Source organism: Canis lupus, chromosome 18 (assembly GCF_048164855.1).
Source record: "Canis lupus baileyi chromosome 18, mCanLup2.hap1, whole genome shotgun sequence".
NCBI classification, from domain to species: Eukaryota; Metazoa; Chordata; class Mammalia; order Carnivora; family Canidae; genus Canis; species Canis lupus.
Genome location: NC_132855.1, coordinates 56,519,526 through 56,540,360, shown reverse-complemented (window position 1 = coordinate 56,540,360; position 20,835 = coordinate 56,519,526). Strand labels below are relative to the sequence as shown.

Here is a 20,835-nt window from a genome sequence, read left to right as displayed (position 1 = left end):
CTCCAACTGTGTAACTCCTACTAGCATGCCAGTGATTCTTTTCTTTAAAGGTCTTTGGTAGAAGTAATGTTGCTCATGTTAAGTTAGTACATTTTATTTGTCAAAGACAACCTCTGATATGTTCTTAACAAGCCCCAATCTTTAGTACTAACTGAAGCCCCTGGGACCTGCAAGCTGATTCATGGATTTTTCTAACTTAATATTAGTGCCATATTGGGGTGGAGGTAGTAGTCAGTGCAAAGAATGGCTGTGACAACGTGTATGTTTCTGTGCTGGTATCTAACATGCCTATTTGCACAGTGTGATATGTAACATTACTGAAGTGGCAACTGCAAGGGTGCATGGAGTTTTGACTCCACCCTGTCTATCTGGGTTGTGTTGAATTGTCTGCATCTAGTGCCATGCGATCAATGGGATATATTTATACAATAAAACACAAGTTACTCTGTGACAACATCAAATATGCCACACAGTGCAGTGGGGAGTTCAAATTGGGCAGATCTGGGTATGCACTGAAGATTTGTCTTTTACTAACTCTGTGACCTCGGGCATTGATTTTTCTTGTCTGTGAATTGAGGTGATGTTATCCCCAGTGTCATGGGGATTACATTTATATAAAGTATTTGGTACATCTTAATTTTTCCTTCTTTTCCTCAGCTGTGTTATTTCATGTTGAAACCACTAAACAGATCATCCTGGAGCACCAGATTATTACTGGTGATTCCAAAATAGGCCCCCTCACCCCCATCTGCAACATAATTTAATGTTCTTTCCAGCAAGTGTGTTTTGAGGTACCTGTTTTCACGACCCTTCTATTCAAATATCAGGGAGTTATAGCACCAGGTAATAATACAAAGATAGCTGTCCACAAAATATTTTTATCCTAAGATGGGCAACATTGTAATAGGCAAGAAAACAAGAAGCAATAATACCTTGTATTTCTATAGTACTTTAGATTTCCAGGTGATTTCACATCCATTCTTTTGCCTGTTTTTATGACAACCTGAGATGTAAATAGAGATGGTTTTATTTTCGCTGTTTTCCAGTTGAGAGAATTGAAACCCAGGGCATTCGTGACAGTCAATGTAACAACGAGACCAAGATATACCCTACCATAAAAACAAAACAAAAAAAAAATTTTAAATGGTGTTTGGTTTTTGTTTTAGATATGAGACGGGATGTCCATGATACAGAATATAGAATATATACATAATACAGAAATAAGGCGATGAGAGAAAATGTCAACGATGATCATGAAGTGTAGAGAAAAACATGAAAATACATGAATATCAAATTAAGTCATAGTAGAGACTGAAGGTCACAAATAGGGAGGTGGGATTACTAAGGCCACGCAGAAAGGTACCCTATTTTAAGACCACACCAAGATGCCCACAGGGGGTTGAGAGCATCATTTCTGCTGGAGGTCCCCAACTTTTCTTCTAATGCCCGTTTCCAGTTTTCTCAAGTTGGCCTAACCTTGTGACCCCCAACTCTGCCCATTGTTATTAGAAGGAGCCTCAGCAGTATAGTAGTCCTGAGCATCAGTTGTAGTGGATCCTGACCAGTCAGTTCCCCTTTCTTGTGTTCCCTTGTTAAACCCAAAGAACCACCTAGACATGCTAATGTGGAAAATGGTCAACATGACAGCAACCCATTAGGTGTACTGTCATTTCCGGTATACTGCAAGAGTTTTCCCCTTGGAAGAACTCCAAGAACCAAATCCACTCCACTTTTAAATGACTCATAAGATTGGGCTTTCACTGGTTCCCTTGAGACACTGTACTGTAGACTAATAGATTTTACTGATTGGAAAATTTCCGGATATTCCTGTCTTCATCCATTTACTCACATCAATCTTTCTTCAGCTATTCTTAAACAATTCTTCATGGGTTGAGACATTGAGACTGTTACTTCCAGTATATTAAGTTATGTGTTCTTCATCAGGATAAAGAGATAATAAATTGCTGTAATTATTATTTCTAAGACGTAAAAGCTACTGGCTAGCTGTATGAGGTACAGCTTTTAAAAATGTAGGAAGACATCAATTGATAGACTGTTATTTCTCATATCTGCCTAGCTTCATAGCTCTCTATAAACAGATTAAATTACCTGTTCTTGCCACTATAACCTGATTTCTGTTCAATCTTGATTCACCTACCTTACAGGAGACTACAGAAGGTGGGAGAGAAATGGGAAGCTGGTGGTATTTGCCACCAGTGGACCAAAATGTACCCAAGTTCTTTTTATCAAAAGGTGGGAGGGAGGATAGTAAAGGGACCTCTCTCAGATCTACATTGCTCTGTTCCCTGGACACCCCACTGTCCTGATATTTTCTGGCAACATCTGGCTGCTTGGGGTGTAGCCTTCTTAGGGGGCATTTCAAAGCATTCCAACTCTTGTCCCGGCCCTGCTGCTGACAGAATGGTACAGAAGTTGGCCGGACTCTGAGCAAACATTACGTGTTCCCTGGAAGGTAGAGTTCATGGGAAATACTGTAGCTGACATTCTAATCTAGCCATGGTGACCTGGGCTTCAGTTTTCTCTTTGCCAAATTATGGGTTTGAACTAGGTGATTCATGAGGTCCTTCCAGCCGTGATGCTGTGGGACTCATTCTACTTCCATTCAGGAGAGCAAGAGTTTTCTTTCTTTCTTTCTTTCTTTTTTTTTTTTTTTTTAAGGTTTTATTTATTCATGAGGGATACAGAGAGAGAGATTACAGGCAGAGGGAGAAACCAGCTCCCCATGCGGGACTCGATCCCGGGATCCCGGGATCCCAGGATCACACCCTGAGCCAAAGGCAGATGCTCAAACGCTGAGCCACCCAGGTATCCCAGGAGAGCAAGTTTGTGTGCACAGGAGCACACGTTTATGAGCACATTTCAGGCCAGGACATGTCTGTTTGGTATAGGCAGCACCCCAGCTTTGAGGACCTCCAGCACTAGTACCTCTGCCTTTTAGGTTGTTCTCTCAACGTTCAACTTTGCACTTCTGGTTTTCTGCATGTTGCCCAGCCTCCTACGGCTGTATGCCCTTTCCTTGAAGCTGATGCTTCTGACAGCCTCAGGGAAGCCAAAGTGGCGGAATAAACTAGGAGAGGGTAAGAACAGTTTCTCCAAAGGCAATGTACTGAGAAACAGCCCTGTTTGGCAGAAAGTAGCCTGCCTGCTAATAAAGTCCATTAGAAAATGTAGGCTGTCTGCCTCTCGTCTGCTCTGGGCTGCCCTGTTCTGCAGTGGCTTTCACCTATCCATTGTGGATCTTGCGTGGCAAGGGAGTGTGGAGACAGAGCAGGACGCCAGATCAGAAGAACTAAGGAAAGCCCAGGACTTAAAACACCAGCCAGACCCAGGAGATTCCAAAGGACAGAGGTCAGTGTGAACCTGGAGTCAGATAAAGGAGGCCACTGAGGAGAAGATAAACTGCCACAGAAGTTTAAATCAACAAGTGGGCAGTGGGTCATTAGCCAAGTAAGCAGCTCAGTTGAAGGAAGGATCAAAATGAGGGCATCTTATAAGCAAGGCAGTGCTCACCTTGGTCCTATGTTCCCTCCTGGCATCATTGGGGACGTCAGAAAGTCACCTGGCAGTAGTAGTGAATGAGGCTACATCTTAATATGAAGTTCCTTCAGCCCAATGTGTTAGGGTACTCTGTCCTCTATTTCCAAAATGTAAATGACACCTCCAATCTATGGGTAGCCTCCAAAATAGAAAACCTTAAGATCGGGGCATATGGAGGGATGTACCATGGCAGGAGGTGTCAGCCTTCTTAAGGACATTGTATTTTATCTCCCCCGTGACTTGGGTTTGTGTTGGACCAGGGCTCAAATACTTCCCTCTGTGTGAAGAAGGCCTAAAAACAAAGTAATCGCTGTCACTCTAGAAATAAGGGTTCATGAAAGAAAAACCCAGTGCCAGAGCAAGGTGTATTTTATCATTGTTTTCAGATGAATTATAGAGTGCATCCAAATGATTTAGTAGAGTCATAGGCTTTTAGAGCAAGACAGATTTTAGAGATCATGTGACCTAATCCTGTCTTTTCACCTGGAAAAAAATTGCACTCACAGAGTGTCAGTGACCTATATACAGGGCAGATTCCAGACCAAAATAGCCTACTCCTGATGACCCAGACATCCGAACTCTCAACAAGTAACTGTGTACACGAGTTGGACAAGCATAGCTCTAGAGCCCATTGACCTAAACTGAATTAGAGGTCTACGATCTTTCAGAGGCCCTGCTAAGTCTCTGTTTTCTCTCTTTTGGGAGTTGAGGATTGGCCACTCCCTGTCACTGCTTGTCTGGTCTGAGCCATGTGGGAGTTGAGGATTGGCCACTCCCTGTCACTGCTTGTCCGGTCTGAGCCATGTGGTAGATATATGAGCAGACCGACCCTGGAAACTTGTTCCTAGTTCAGCCTCAAGAACAAATTGGAAGAGGTCTTAGAGCGCAGGAGCCCCTTAGAAAGAAGTCAGTCTCCCCTCCCGTTGCCTCCTTTGAAACTGTAGGTACCCCTGGGTGCAGAGATGCACCTGGTTTGCATGGGCAGGAGGGAAGGAAAGAGGCTCTGAACCAATGTCACATGGTCCCCTGGCTCCAGTAACCCTGCTCCCCTCTCCTGACCCACCACAGGGGCCCCTCTCTTTATGTGCTTGCTTCTTATGTCCACAGATGCCTACTCTCAGGGAACACAAAGATAAATCAAGGTTAGTTTTCTGGGAAGACCCATGGGAGCATGTTTTTATCATGTTCGAAGGCCTCTTTATCATCATCACCTAATGACATTTATTAATCGCCCAGCTGGGCTGCTCACACTCCAGCTGACACATGGGTGTTCCACAATAGGTGTTCTCATCCTGCAGTGGGGTGGCCCTTTGGAGTTGGAGTCACAACATAGCAAACAGAATCCCAAACTTTACATGTGTTATCCCCAGTCTCTTCTATCATAGGAATGCTTCTCAAAGTAATAGTCTAAGAGTAATAGTCGTTCTACGGCATTTTCTTTCCTTTTTTTTTTAAATTTGGGTTTAATAGAAGAAATATCATGATAATAGACTCCTTTTTCTTAATAGGCGTTTCTTTTCTAGTGCTTATCCTTCAAGAGTTAGAACTGCAATATGTTTGTGTTTTGTCTGTTATTGCGGCAAGTTGTGTAAACAGTTAATTACTCGTAACTTAATTTGAATATTACACAGAGCATTTGTCAGAGAAGGTATGAAACCAGATCCAGGCATTAAGCAGGAAGAATAAAGAATGTCACTGGCTGTTGAGGGGAGAGCAGAGAGTGAGGACACAGGGAGTTATTAGCTAATGAGATTTTCAGGTGGTCAGGAGTAGTGATTGGTGTGCAGGCAAAGCCCATCTCTGCTCCTCACAAATTGAATTTATTGATGACTTTGGCTTCTATCTCACCGTTTCCTCGTGGTGTCTTCACCAACTCCCTCATCATTTACTCCCCACTTTTCATGTCCCTCCTTGGGAAAACCTCAGGTGTACCCAGACACGTTCTCATTTTAGTGCTTCCTCATAAACCCTCCTGCTTCCATACCCCGCTTCATTAGGGCTTTCAAATCTTGGTGAGATGCCAGGGGAGCTCAGAGACAAGCACTCTGAATAGTATCTTAAAAAAAAAAAAAGTATATTTTTATGCTCTTCATGCTGATTGTTTAGCAATCCAGGGTTGCCATAATTCTTCTTAAATATATTGAGACATCCAGTAGCTGACACATTGCTATGATAGTCAACCCCTTCAAGAAAGCTATAATTCGAAAATCAGTTGATGAGATTACTGTGTAGCAAAAATATTTGAGGAAAACAGTTAAGATCATTTTAATAAATGGAAACGACAGGCAATCTCTGGTCTCCAGAGGCACTGCTCTTGTGTGACGAGTGTGAGCCGCCAGTTGTTCCCTCCTTGGTGGCTGGAATCAGGAAGAGACTTGGGGGCAGAGCAGTATTGGTGCCTGAGCCATTCTCTCCTCTCCGTAATTTACCCTGCTGTTTATAGAAGGAGTTTCTGCAGGCCCGTGTACGTGAATGATGAGCAAATGCAAGGAATTTCTTTCTCCACATTAAGATTAAGTGTTAGCAGTTCCTTAAATGAAGGAAGCAATTTTTTATAACTTGCAAATCTTCTCCCTGATTCTTCGGGGAATTTCCTATGTTAATTTATGCAGTGTTAAATTTATGCAGTGTTGAAATTCAGCCCAACAGCAGCGACTTACAGAGCCCATACAGAGATTGTGGGAGAACCTGTAAGGTGACACTAAGTGACACAGACCTTTTCAAGCCTCAGAATCCCTCCAGCCAGAGTTCCTAAGACCTGGGTTTTGAGCAGGTTTTATTGCATAGTTAGGATATGGTGATAATAGAGTATTTGCCAGTCTATTTTTTTTTAAAATTTCAACTTGACGTTTTATTTATTAACGTCTTTGACCGAAATGAGGAGGTTTTGTATCACCTCTGCCACCCTTTGTTGGCAGCTAGGTGCAGTTTACAACATGTGTATAGCCTGGCCCCAGAGCCTTCCCTCGTTCCTTGTATCTTCAAGGAGCCACCTGTGAATTAGTGGAACTGTTGTGCTATCTTTGAAATTTAGAATTTTAATACATGTAGCAGGCTATTCTGTGAATGTAGTGATTTCTCTGTGTTTTAGATTTGCTCAAAAGTGTTCCATTACTCTTTTTGTTAGACTGGCCCGCTGATCTTCAAACCAGCCAGGGCCAGGCACATAATAGATTCAAGTTCCCATTGGTTTGTTGAAGAAAGTAGTGAGTGTGTAACTCCCAAAATGCTAAATGGCATCGCTCTTAAGCTGATAATTTTCTTCAGTAACTAACTAAATGCCTTTAGATGCACTCAGTATAAATCTACTCTATACTGACTTCCATTTTGTATTAACCTAGACTGTTGTGGTGAGGTTGTCTATATATCTGGAATTCATAGTTTCCTGTCCAAATAACTGGACACACAGTTGTCATCTCACACAGATCAAGCCACAAGAGGATAAATGAGATGCTGTGATACTGGGACATTGTCTGGTCTGACTCTTACATCATAGGTGCTCAATTTTTAATTTTTCCAACAAATACAGAGCTTATGTGAATGATGGGTTTGAGAGAAATCGCACATTGTGGTGGTGTTTTTTTTTTTTTTTTTAAATTCAATTAATTAACATACAGTGTATTATTAGTTTCAGAGGTAGAGGTCAGTATTCATCAGTCTTGTATACCACCCAGTGCTTATCACATCACGTGCCCTCCTTAATACCCATCACCTAGTTACCACATTCCCCCACCTCCCTGCCCTCCAGCAGCCCTCAGTTTGTTTCCTGTGAGTAAGAGTCTCTTATGGTTTGTCTCACTTTCTGAGTTCATCTTTGTTTTATTTTTTCCTCCCTTCCCCTATGCTCCTTTGTTTTGCTTATTAAATTCTACATATGAATGAGATCATACGATAATTGTCTTTCTCTGATTTATTTCACTGAGCATAATGCCCTCTAGTTCCATCCACATCATTGCAAGTGGAAAGATTTTTTTTTCTTTTTGTTTTTTTTGTTTTGTTTTGTTTTTTGGTGGCTGAGTAGTGGTCCATTATAAGACAATTCTGCTGAGCAAAGTCTTCTGCTTTATCTGTTTTGTCTTTCCTGTTTTCTCTGGATGCATCTGGCTTTTCTAATTGACTTCCTCCTTGAATGTATTTTGTGACCATTTCTATATGTGTTCTCTCTAAACTAGTTTGCCTACTTTTGGATCTGGTCTTTTGTGCCCTATAGACTTCTTAGCAACTTATAATCATGGCTAAGTCAGGATAATCTACCATCCTGTACTTTTGTGACTAGCACACTCTCTTATTTGTCCTTCCACTCTTTCTGTTCTGCCCTGTTATTTCAATCATTTCTCTTCATCTTCAGTTTTATCTCTAAAGACTGTTAACATCTCTTCTCAAGCAACTTTCCTCTAGACATTTCCATCTGGAATTTCTTACAAACTCCAAATTTAAGTCTTTTTTCTCATTTCCAGGCTGGCTCCTCCCACTGACTTTTCCATTTCTCTTGGTGATGCCATCATCCTCGCTTCCCAGTCACAAGGATCACCATAACTTAGGTCTCACCACTGTTTTTCTATCCATGTCTTTTATGGCTCTATTTCTCATTTCCACCCTGATTCCTGCTCTGCCCCTGCCCTGGTCTTCTTACTTCCAGATTCTCATCTCTTGGATCCATTATGCCAAGGATGTCAGGATAGCCCTCTAAATGACATTTTCCTATTTAAGGACATGTGGTGGATTCCCAGGTTTTTTTCCAGAAGCCAACAGAAAGTAGCTCGGCCAAGCTCTCACTCTGGTGACTCTTTTGACACTCTTTTCTTTGGTACATTCCTAGTGTATACCCTTTTGTCTCGCTAGGCTAGTCTTTTCCTCCACTCTCCATACATACTGGGCATGCTCCTCCCTCCAAATCCTTGCCGCTGCTTCCTTTCCTCACCCCCCCCAACCTACTCCTGGTCCTTCTTCCTAGATTCTGCAAGACTCAGAGAGATGCTCTGAAAGATCCTATTAGAAGCCTCCTCTGAGCACTCCAGTTCTAGAGAGTTCTCTTCCCCTGAACAAGTTAGAACCACTCCTCTTTTGAATTACTACTTTCCTGGAAAGATACCCAAGAAACTAAGAAATAGGAAAGAGAGAAAAAAATTACTTTTTCCTCTGTATTCTCTGGTTTATCTTAAATTTTATCCTACGTGTATGTATTACTTATTTCAGTAAAATCAATTTTTAGCATATATTTAGCCAGTATATATTTTTAAATAGCTAATTATTACAGTATATTATATCTTAACTTGCGATGGGCGTGTGTATTGGTTTCCCCACAGCACCTCACTCAGTGCAGTGATGATCTAGTAGGAGCTCAGTTAAGAGCTGAGTGAATAAATGGCTAGAGTGATGAGGGCTGTAGGGAAGAAGGTGTAAACAGATGAATCACAGACAACCTTGGGCCTGACACAGCCTCCTTCCTCTTCTGCATTATTTTAAAACTAAAGGGGAAAGTATCACTTTTGTCTTTTAAAGATTCCTAAGAATTGAGGCAGTATATCCCCTGCCCTGGCTAAATATAGAGTTTTAATCTGATAGTTGAATTCTTTCTGTGTACCACCCCCTACCCCATTCACAAAAATAAAAAACTAAATAGGATCTAGGGGCCATTTTGGCAATTTGAAAATAGATACTCACCTTTGTAGCTCTGTCCAGCCCAACAAGCTCATGAACATCTGCCTTCTGGCCTAGAATGGGCAGAGGTTTCTGGGAGAGATTCTGCCCTCTTGGAGCCTTTCACGTTTAATCACTACTTCATGCCTCCCCCCACCCCTTTTGCCTTGACAGTAGCTTCACCCCAGTCCCTGTGGCCACCAGAAATACTCCCACGTGTTTCCAAATGCCCCTGGTAGTGAGACAACACACATGTCCACACCCCCCTACAATCCATGCCATGTTCACTCTTGAGTCAGCTTAGTATGGTGGGGGGGGTGGAGTCATTTGGAAATTATACATCATTAAACGGTGGTATTCATTAAAGGTAATAGTATTTTGAGACCAAGAAGCATACGCCTTGTTTTATGTGGTTTTGAGTAGATCTTGAAAAGTAATACAAATAGTACTAAACAGTTATTGTCATTTTTTGGGATTCCCTTCTGCTGGTAAAACTCATGTTTTCTATTTCTCTTGCAGAGCATGCTTGAGAAGGGAGGATAAAGTCAACTTTTAGAACAAGCAAAACTCCTCAACGTTAATTCCAGAGGTGGAACATTTTTTTTTCCTAGTAAGAAAGTAACCCATTTAAGGAGAAAACGATTAAAGAGAAGCACCAGAGAGCAGATTCAGCCGAAGCATATCCCAGTTTGATCAACTGCAGTTTGAAAAGCCGAGGCCTAGATCAGGGATCAACAAACAAGGACACACTGCAGTGTCAGTCAGCCCTGTTCGTGACAATTAAAAGAGAAAGGCAGCCCTCTCCACCTTTTTAACTTTCTATTCAGCTTGCTCTTCTTACCAGGCTCCACAGTTGGGTAAACCCTCACTCCAGCAAAGCTGGGTTTGGGGCTTGGGATGGGGGCTAGGGTCCTTGGAGTGGGGAGGGGAGGGCACTATACCTCCATCTCAGCCCAGAAATGCTGGGTACAATCATCTAGGCTCTGGCATGTTGGTTTTTTCTTTTTCTTTTCTCCCTTGACTATAGAAGAGCTACTTCATTTTAACTTATTATGGTGATCATGTACGTAAGACAAAAAGGAGAGAAAAATGTACCTCTTTTACTGGAATAATGTTTATGATTACAAGTGAAATAAGGCATTTTTTATCAACATAAAGGCAACCTTGGCTTATACAACCTCTTCTCGATTATGAATACTGACATCTTTACTGCACTCACTATCAATAATAAATATATTTTCCAAAGAAGACTGGCATTGCAGCCCGGGGCTCCGTGTATTCCTTTCGTTGGGCTAGATGGTTATGCATATGGGAATTGAGTTGATTTGTATTGCTATTAATTTGCATCTGTGCTGTACCTTTCCTCTAAAAAGCTCCAAAGCACTTTGCAGAGCCTCAGACAGGCAACTCACCTCTCAGCCTGATAGGATTCAGTAAGATCTTTACAAATTGCATGAACCTTCCTGTCTTTGGGATGACTTAGTCACCCTGCCTGGGGCAGAAACTAGATTAGATAAGCTTGGTTGGGAACATCTGACCCTGCAATATTATGTTAAATGTTAAAAAAAAACCCAAGCAAAACAAAACAAAAAACCTTGCAGTTTTTGCTCTTTGCAATTTCATTGAAATTTCTTGATTATCATTTATTTTTCTACCAAAGGATTGGTGCTTCAACCCTGGATTTTCGTAAGTTGGAAGTTAGTATTCACACTGCAGCTGAATGGAAAAGTCTTTCTTGGATATTCATGAGAAGAAGATGCCAGTGAGCTGTGATGTCACCTAAATATCTTTTGTCATATGGAAGTTTTTTGTTTTTTTGTTTTTTTGTTTTTTTTTAATGCAGAGAGAGAGAATTTAGCAAAATAATTAAGAATACGGGCTCCGGAATAAGGAGTTTCTGTATTCAGGTTCCGTCTCTGCTTCTTACCAATTTGGGACGAAGTAGTCACCTAACTACACTGACCCTCTGATTCTTCTACTGTAAATAGATGGAAACTTGAAAAACCTGCCATGTAGGCCACCACATACATTCAGTTGGGCTCAGTATATGTTGTTGGTTTGTGTGACTATCAGTTAACTGGTATTTGTGAAGTTGGGGACATGGAAAGACTATCCACAAGCCCGGATTACCTTTTACTTAGAGGAAGTCAGGATGAACTTGTGCTTGGAAATTTCAACCAACCCTGGTAAATGTAAGTGTGACTTAATTCCTCCTGATTCCTGAGTTGGCTCCATTTGAATGGCATCTTCTTGTACCCTCGTGGACACAACTGTAGACCTGATGTTGAGTCTGAGTGACATTGGTGACTCTCCTACCATAATTCCCAAGAGGCTCTGTGATTACTGTTTAATGAAGGGTTTTTGTTTTTAATAGTGCAAAATAAACTGAGCTCACCTAAGTGTGAATGAAGGAAGCAAGGTAACTTGAGCAGCACATTTGGCCACTGTCAGGATGGCATCCAGGTAACTGCCTGGGAGAAATAATAGGTACACAAAAACAAGTGTTTACACGGTGACTTGCTGTAGTGTTTGCAAATCAGCTAACTCACAAATTCCCTCCTATACTGTTTTGTTTTGCAGTTGAGAGCCAAGCACTTGGCACATCCCAGGCTGCCAGTCTTGTCGCTGGCAGAGAAATACAGCACAGAAGAATCAGGCATTTCAAGCTGGTTAGATACATGAGAATGGAAGGGTGATTTGTCAGATATTTAATTTATCATTCTGATAAACGTGATGGGTATGGGGGGAAAGACAGCACTTTGGGGGAAATAAAAGGGTGGGATGATGCTTTTTCTGCACCTTTGGAGACCTCTCTTTCAACTACATCATAGCTCTGTTCAGGACACTGTGGACTTTAGGACAACTTCCTGGGAAAAATGTTGTGATTTATGAGTCTCCTGGGAGTGATCCAATCAGCTTCTCCATGAAGTAGAACAGACCTTGAACCACAAGAGATTAGCTCTTGAAACCAAGAAGAATAAAGCATCCTGAAAGCAGGTCACACTAAGCAAATGTCTGGTGAACTTCTAGAAGACAGCTGGGTCAGACCAGTACAAAGTCTTCTCTTTGAAAAGTCAGTCATTTATTCCAGAAAACTTGCTAACATGTGATGGTTTAAAAAATTACTAGCTAATCATTATTAATAGCAAATATAGACTCCTAAAAGCCAGATGCTTGTGGCCTGCTAGTCAACCAATGAGACACCGTAGCAGCTCTTGAGTTGTATTTTGCTTAGAACTGAACAAGCAGCCAGATGGCCTTAGCTTCTCTGGCTTAGGAGCTGGGAACCTGTGGTTCTTAGCTTGATATCTTTCAGCCCACATGTATAATTGCTTTTGCCAGAAACCCACAGGATCATTCTCTTTCCCTCATTTTGGTGAGCTGTAGGATCTGACCCTTTCAAGATTTAAGAATTAGAGCAGATGAAGAAAATTGAAAGGGTAGCAGTAACTTACTGTGATTCAGACCATGTGAACTGAAAGCTAGGAGTCTGTTTTGAGTTTTAATATTCTTGAACAGGTAATATGAATGAATTATTTGAATGAATGAATTAATAATTCATTTGTTTTCTGTCACTGCTCTGCTCCCCTGCTTCCCCGGGTCTTCATCCATGTCTTTGCTTCTCCCTCTCTGTGTTTCCCATCTGTTTCTCCTCTTCTAGCTTTTTCTGTCCGTTTAAAGTTCTCTTGTGCTACTTGGCCTTCCAGGGCCAGCTCCTGGGAGGTACTATTACAGGGGTGCCGAGGCATTATCTTGGATACCAGAGTCTTGGACTGTTACTCTGGTTCTGCTGCTCTTGCACTATTGGGGCAAGTCACATCTCAGGTTTCTCACCGTATCTTCTCTTTTGTATGTATATGTTCTATATTTCATGTGATATACTCGCTTGCTCCAGGTTTTTCAACATCAGTATTCCTGGCAGGGCCGCACCACCAACCCGCACCACCCCCAAGCAGAATTGCTTTAGTAAAGTCCTCATCCGAATCAAAGAATCCTCCACTTTTCCTATCAGTTGTCTTGAACCTTCCAAATAGACCCACAGCCTTATTATTATTTTGAAGTAAGCTCATCACCCAATGTGGTACTCCGACTCATGACCCTGAAGATCAGGAGCTGCATGCTTTAGCGACTGAGCCAGCCGGACGCCCCAGACCCACAGCCATGATGATATGGCCTGTATTTAGGGGACAGTCCAGTATTAAACTCAGTTTCAATTCAAAACATACGGTCACCGTATTTATGGCTTTTCAGCTTAGGAAGTTGGAAACTGAAAACTGAAACTCTTAAAGTTCAATCCCCGAAACTCAAACCAAGTCAACCCTAAATGGGAAATAGCTATACCTCAATTTAGTGAAATGCTTCAAACCTCTTGAGGTGAGCGTGACAAGGTGAGGCCTCCATACACTTCCGTTTCCTGCGCAGGAAGGTTTGAGTTCCCTCTCCTGTTTGTTCCCTACATAGTCTCCCCTCTTCTCCTGGGAGGATCCTTAGTGGGCTGTGGTCACTGCCACTTTGCTGAGAGAGCTTTTCCCTAATGGCTCCTAAATGCAAATGTGGAAGCCAGAGGTCCCTGGCCAAGTTGCAGGGTACCACTGTCCTCCGGCCACACCTCTCCTTCCTAATCTTCGCCCTGGCACAGCTAACAGCCTGCCCAGGCTTGGGAGCCTCCTGCAGTGCCCTTCCGTGTCAGGTGTGCCCCCTGGCCAGGCTGCTGCCAGGTTCTCCTCATGGCCTCAGCACAGGTTGAAAGCCTGCACTCACTCTGTCTCCCCATTCCTGCAAATATATAAAAAAGTTGAGGCCAAACGCCCGGGACCACCCGCTTATGTGCCTGTGCAGTCCTAGAGGCCAGGTAAAGACATTTTCTTCCATCTTGTAGTCACAGGCTGCTCTGCTCCATCAGCCTCAAACTAGAAACAGGTCCAGCCTGCAAATTTTTTAGCTTTGTTTTGAATCTCCCTGAGGTAATGTGCACCCTAGTCTCAGAAACTTGTCCACAAAGTCATTGAAAATATTATTCAACACAGAGCTGAAGTGTGGCAACGTCTTTTTATTTCAAGCTTAGAGGACAGGCTGCAGAGCAAAGCACCAGCAACTTTGCTTTACCTGAGGGTGAATTGGATGTCGGCTCACCTGCTGGCGGGAGTTTATTTTGAGTTAACCTCCGTGCTCTTAAAATGCCTTTACAGCAGCCACATAATAAATGTGAATCCAAAATAAAGGAGCCCACACTCCTCACTCTCAGGTGCTTGATGCAGAACTTGGAAATCTCAGAAACGAAGGCAGAAGGTGATTTTCTTCCGCTGGGAATGAATTTATCTGTGAAGTTAGAAAGACGTTATTGTACAGAAGCAGATGAGTCACGGATCCTCACTGAGGTGATGCTCTTTCAGGAACATCAGAAGTTACTGTCTGGGTTTGTATAACCGGTTACAACTTCCTCCTCAGTATAAGAGGGACTCATTCATCACCTTATGGATCTACCCATACCTCTCCGCTCACCACTCCTGCCCTCTCTCGGACCCTGGAGAGGTGGTTTTCAGCCACAGTATCATGCCACACTGGCATTGCCTGAATCATCCACACATTGATGTGGATGCCTACCTTTGTGCCTCAAGCACTGTCCCAGGAGTCGGGGATACTGTGATCGACATGATAGGTTCTGGCTTCTCGGAGTTTATACCTCGTGGGGTGGGGAAGCAAATGGCTAAGCAAATCTAAAGCAGGGCGTGGACTAGAGAGTTCAGGGAGGAGTAATAGGGCTTGCGGGGGGAAGAGGGTGCTAAGTAAGATTGAGTGGTGAAGACAGCTATAAGGAGGTGACAGGTGAGCAGATTCTTGAATGTAGTGAGGAGTGCATTCCAGGCTGGGGAGAATATGGAAAGCACCTAAGTCCTGAGGCGAGAATAAGGTTGGTGTATCAAGGAACAGCAAAGAGGTCCTTATGGCCTGAATGGAGTGAAAACGGCAGATGGTGCTGGGAGATGAGTTAGAGAGGTAGGCAGGGTCCAAACAGGAGGGACCTTATTCTCCATGTTAAGAATTAAATTTTATTCTGATTGTGATTAGAAACCATTGGAAGGCTTGGTGCAGGTCCATCAGTTTATCTAACTTACATTTCTAAAAGATCACCCTGGCTGCTGTGTGAAGAATTATCTGAAGTTGGGTAAAGTGGAAGAGAGAACAGCAGGAGGCTATTACATTAACAGTGTAAGCAAGAGGTGCCGACTTGGACTAGGCTGGTAGCAGTGGAGAAAGTGAGAAGTCACCAGATTTAGGACATTTATAGATAAAAGTAGACCCACTAAGACTGACTATTGGATGGGGGAGGGAAAGAGGGAAAGCATAAGAAACCCAAGATTACCCTGAGCAACTAACTGAATAGTTGTACCGATAGTGGGGTGGAGACACAACACTGGCAAGATCATGGCAGGACAGGAGTCAAAGGTTCAGTTTTTATGTTACATTTAATATGTAAATTACAACTCCTAGTAGAAATGCTGAGTAGGCTCTTAGGTGAAACGCTGAGGCTAGATAGAAGATTGAGGCATCAGTGTGGCCGTGATGCAGAGCCTTGACACTGATTGTGCTCACCCAAGGAGAGAACAGAAGAAAAACTTTCACTCCTGTGGCCCTCAGGAGAGAAGTCAGCAGAGAGGAATGCGACAGTGGCCATTGGGAGACAAACCAAGGCTGACTTGGAGGCCAAGGGAAGAAAGTGTTTGAAGAAGAAGGGAATGCCCAGCTGTCTAAATGCTGCTGATGGATCAAACGAGAAGAGAAAATTAGCCAATGGATTCAATGACCTGAAGGCTACTTGACAAGCAGTTTTGGTGACTGTGATAATGAAAGCCTGCTCACAGTGGGGTTGAGGAAAGATGGGTTTGGGAAGTAGAGACAGGAGAGGCAGCACCTCTGAGAAGCTTTACTAAAAGGCATAGAAGTAGGTGGAAGAGCTGTGAGGTTCTACAGAGGTTTCTTTTTAAGACTGGGGATATTTTAGCCCGTTGGGGATGCCAATGGAAATAACCAGGAAAAGAGAAATTCAGTGAAAAGTTTCAGAGGAAGCCGGCCAAGAAGTGGGGATCCAGTCTTACTTAGCACAGTTTGTCCATTGTGATAGGGAAGGTCATGTTCATGAATATAGATGCAGGCAAGCTATGGATTTAGTCATGAGAGGATTAGGTCATTCTCTCCTATGGATGGCTTCTATTTTCTGATAAGCCACAAGAAGTATCCCAAGTTAATGTTCACTGGTAATAATTAAAGTAGCTGAGCACCATCCTTTCTCTGTGCCTTTTCTTCCTTCCTAAATAATTCAGTCCAAAAGCCAATAGGTGGGATCTCACAAGGTTGGCCTCCATGCTGGAGGTCAAGGTGAGGTGGCCCAGATTGGGGTGAGGAAGGATGTCCATTCCTGGTAGAGGAACTTTACAGTGTGGTGTCAGGGCCTGAGTGATCGGAGGAGGGTGCCTGTATTGGTAGGAGAAGAATGGTGGCAGTGGGAAAGTGGTTACATATAGAAGACACTGACCTAGTAAATAAATATATTGAAGATGACAGGAGCCAGCTTCTTACTGTCAGATGAGGGAATTACAAATATGGAAAAGGAGAAAACTAAGATGAACTCTGTAGTGTTGGTTTGGAATTGGAAATACTGATGTGATTGTGGTCTTAAGTATAAATACAGGTACAGAAGTAAGTACAGATATAAGTGTGTGTGCGTATTTATGTTTGTATTCATGCCATTGTATAAAGTGCATATATCTGTATGAATATTCATACATATACTCCTTAGCCCTGTCACTGAGAGAACTGAGAAGCAACAGCATCCTAATGGCACTGAGCAGTCCAGGTGCCCAGATCTTGGTTTCTAAATACCAGTTAGTGGGCTAAAAGGAACCATAACTTGTTGGAGAAACGACTAACTCCAGGGCTGGGACAGGGAAAATACAGGATGAGAACGTATCCAAAGGGCAGAGCCAACTTGAAGGGGATATCATTCATATCCGGGGCAGTTTATGCATCAAAATAAATACTGATAGTAATCCATGGAGTAACATGGATATGTAGGATTCAGACTGATAACGTAAATAAATGGATGAATAGATAGGGAAAAGGGAGTACTTCTTCCTTAGGATAGTATGCAAACTAATAAATGGAAAAGGAATAACAAAATTATAAAATCATCACTAGATAACCATTACAGTAATAATTCACACAAGAAACATCAATGGACATTAACATGAAGGGCTGAAGTTTTTTTTAAGAACTGCAATCTCAAATTGATGGCCAATTTATGAATTACAAAAGGAAAAAGAGTAACCTTGTACTATAGGAACCTGACCGAAACCTTAATCAAGTGACTAACATTCTGATACCAGTAATGGGTCAAATCAAGATCTGATGGGGATGCAAAGAGAACACACAGGGCTTCACCTCTGTGGTATTCCCACCAAAAATGTATAGCCTGATCTAGTCATGAGGAAATGTCAGACAAGCCCAAAGTGAGGGACAATACACAAAAGGCTTGTAACCTTCCAAAGTGTCAAAATTCTGAAAGCCAAGAAAATAACTGAAGAACTGTTCCCAAATTGAAGGACACAAAACAGACAACAGTAACCAATGCCAGTATGTGATCCTTGACTGAATCTTTTTGCTGTAAAAGAGACTGTTGGGATACTTGGCAGAACTTGACCAGGGACTGAACTATGGATTAGATGACAGTAGTATAGTGACTTTTTGATTTTTTTTTTTTAATTTTTGTATTTATTTATGATAGTCACAGAGAGAGAGAGAGAGAGAGGCAGAGACACAGGCAGAGGGAGAAGCAGGCTCCATGCACCGGGAGCCCGACGTGGGATTCGATCCCGGGTCTCCAGGATCGCGCCCTGGGCCAAAGGCAGGCGCTAAACCACTGCGCCACCCAGGGATCCCTGACTTTTTGATTTTTTGGACGATCGCATGGTGGTTATATAGGAGACTGTTCTCGTTTCGGGTATTGGGTTGATGGGGCACAAGTCAGCAACTCCCTCTCGAATGGTTCAGAATAAGAGATTGAATTTTTACTCTTCTCCAAACTTTTTTATGTTTGAAATTATTTTGAAATCAAGAGGAATGATAAAGTAGCCAAGAGTAAAGAGAATTTACTTTAAAAAATGAAAAAGGAATAGCTAAGAACCTCTTGGGAGAACTAGATGGGAGGACTTGCTCTACTAGAGTCATTATCAAGTTATAGTAATGAAGAGAGTGTGGCCTTGGACAGATTAGTGGAGCAGCATAGGGCATCCCCAAACAGAAAGGAGCAGCAAGTGAATGGTCGCTATATAACCAAGGTGATACTGCAGGCCGGACGGGAAAGATTGGTCCTTAAAGACGTATGTCACCTCTCAAATGTTAGAATGGTTGTTATCAAAAAACAAGCGTTGGTGAGAATGTGGGGAAAAGGGAGCCCCTGTGCACTGTTGGTGGGGATGTCAGTTGGTGCGGCCATTATTAAAGATAGTATGGAGGTCCTCAAAAAACTTAAAAATAGAACTGCCATATGATCAGAAATTCTACTAGTGGTATTAACTGAAGAACATGAAAACACTAACTCAAAAAGATATATACACCCATGCTCATTGCAGCATTATTTACTGCAGTTTTTTACCATCATAGCCAGGATGAGGAAGCAAACGGTGTCCATCAACAGATGAATGGATGAAGAAAAGATATATGTATATACACACAGTGGGATATTCCTCAACCATAAAAAAGAAGGAAATCCTGTCATTTGCGATAATATGGATGGCCCTTGAGGGCATTATGCTAATCAGAGAAAGAGGAATAACTATCATCTCTCTTATATGTGTAATCTTAAAAAAGCCAAGCTCATGGAAACAGAAAACAGATTGGTGGTTGCAAGAGGTGAGTGGGGAGGGATGGGCAAAATGGGTAAAGGTGGTCAAGGTACAAACTTCTCACTCTAAAATCATGGGAAGGTAATGTACAGTTTGGTGGCTGTAGTTAATAATACTGTATTGTATATTTGAGAGTTACTGAGAGTAGATCTTAAAAGTTCTTATCATGAGAAAAAAATGTGTATATGTGGTGGTGGATATCAGACTTAATTGTGGTGATCTTTTCACATTATATACAAATGTTGAATCATTATGTGATATACTTGAAGCTATTATAATGTCATATGTCAATTGTATCTCAATAAAAAAATATATAGTGCTGGGTCAATTTAATACCCACACGGAACAAAAGGGAGACTGGACCCTACTTTGCTCCATACTCATGTCAGTTTTAATTGGAGTGTCATTTAAATGAATAGGCAGAACATGAACACTTCTAGAATACAATATAGAAGAACAGCTTCGTGACCTCAGCATAAGAAGAGATTTCTTAAGATACAAAAACAAAAGAAAACAAAACAAAAACAAAAAACCACCACACACCATAAGGGAAAAGTTTGATAAATTGGAATTAAGAATTTCTGTTCATCGACACGAAGAAGAGAGTGAAAAGGCAGGCCTTAAGAGACAAGAAACTTATGAAGCATAAGCCAACAAAGAGCTCATATCCAGACTATATAAAGAACTATAAATCAGTAAGAAAAAGACAACTGAACAGAAAAATGAGCAAGAGACTGAAATAAGCACTTCACAGAAAGTAAATATCTAAATGGGCAATAAGCGTATGAAATGTACTCAATGGCATTACTAATTAGGGGAATGCAAATTACATTCACAATGAGATGCCACCATTTACCACCAGAATGGCAAAAACTAAAAAGAGGGAAAATATGGAGTGTTGACAAGGACATGAAGCAACTAGCTTCTAATACATGGCTGATAAGACTGCAAATTGGTACAACCACTTTGAGAAATGATTTGGCACTGTTGGAGCTGAACACACTGCCTTAGTTGCAGCAGACCTACTATAGATGACTGGGTGACTTCTAAGAACACCGTCCATTCACTTCTCACTGTTCTGGAGCCTGGGACTCCCAAAACAAACTGCTGGCAGATCTGGTGTCTGGTGCAGGCCTGCTCCTGGTTCTTAGATGGACATGTCCCTTGGATGGACATTGTCACCTTCACGTGGTGAAAGGGTCAAGGGGGCTCTATGAGAGCTCCTCTCTCAGGGCACTAATCCCATCTGTGAGTGAGCCACCTTCATGGCCTAATCGCCTCCCCAAGGTCCCGCTTCCAAATACCACCATAGTGGGGACTAGGTTTCAACATTTGATTTTGGGAGGACGCACGTTCATTCTCTAGCACATACACATAACTGATGACCCAGCCGTGCCCTTCCTAAGTACACCCCAGAGAATGTCCGGTAGCATTCCTACTACCTACAAAGTGCAAACAACCAAATGTGCCCTTAGAAGAAAAATATATATGGAGGTGTGTGGCGTGAGCCACATTAATCCAGGTGAATGAATTATGGCTACATGTAAAAATGGATGATTCCCACAAACTTGAGGAAAAGACGTTTTCAAGAGTAAATGTATAATTTCACTCATATACACTTCTTAAAAAGGCAGAGTACTTGGTGGTGTTTATGGATGGATGCTTATGCGGTAAAACTCTAAAGAAAAATGAAGTGTTTGCATAACTGGATAGCAGTTCCCTCCTGGGGGTATTG

At 42.2% G+C, this 20,835-nt stretch overlaps 1 protein-coding gene across 2 annotated transcripts in view; it reads left to right on the top strand.

Annotated features, from left to right (window-relative positions):
• CHCHD3 (coiled-coil-helix-coiled-coil-helix domain containing 3) overlaps positions 1 to 10,446 on the top strand; it is a 277,973-nt gene extending 267,527 nt beyond the window's left edge. For both annotated transcript variants that reach the window (XM_072784616.1, XM_072784615.1), the window contains one exon: positions 9,718 to 10,446. In XM_072784616.1, the coding sequence (XP_072640717.1) occupies positions 9,718 to 9,741 (24 nt within the window). In that variant the 3' untranslated portion in view covers positions 9,742 to 10,446. The remainder of the gene's footprint in view (positions 1 to 9,717) is intronic.
• Positions 10,447 to 20,835: the final 10,389 nt, after the last annotated feature.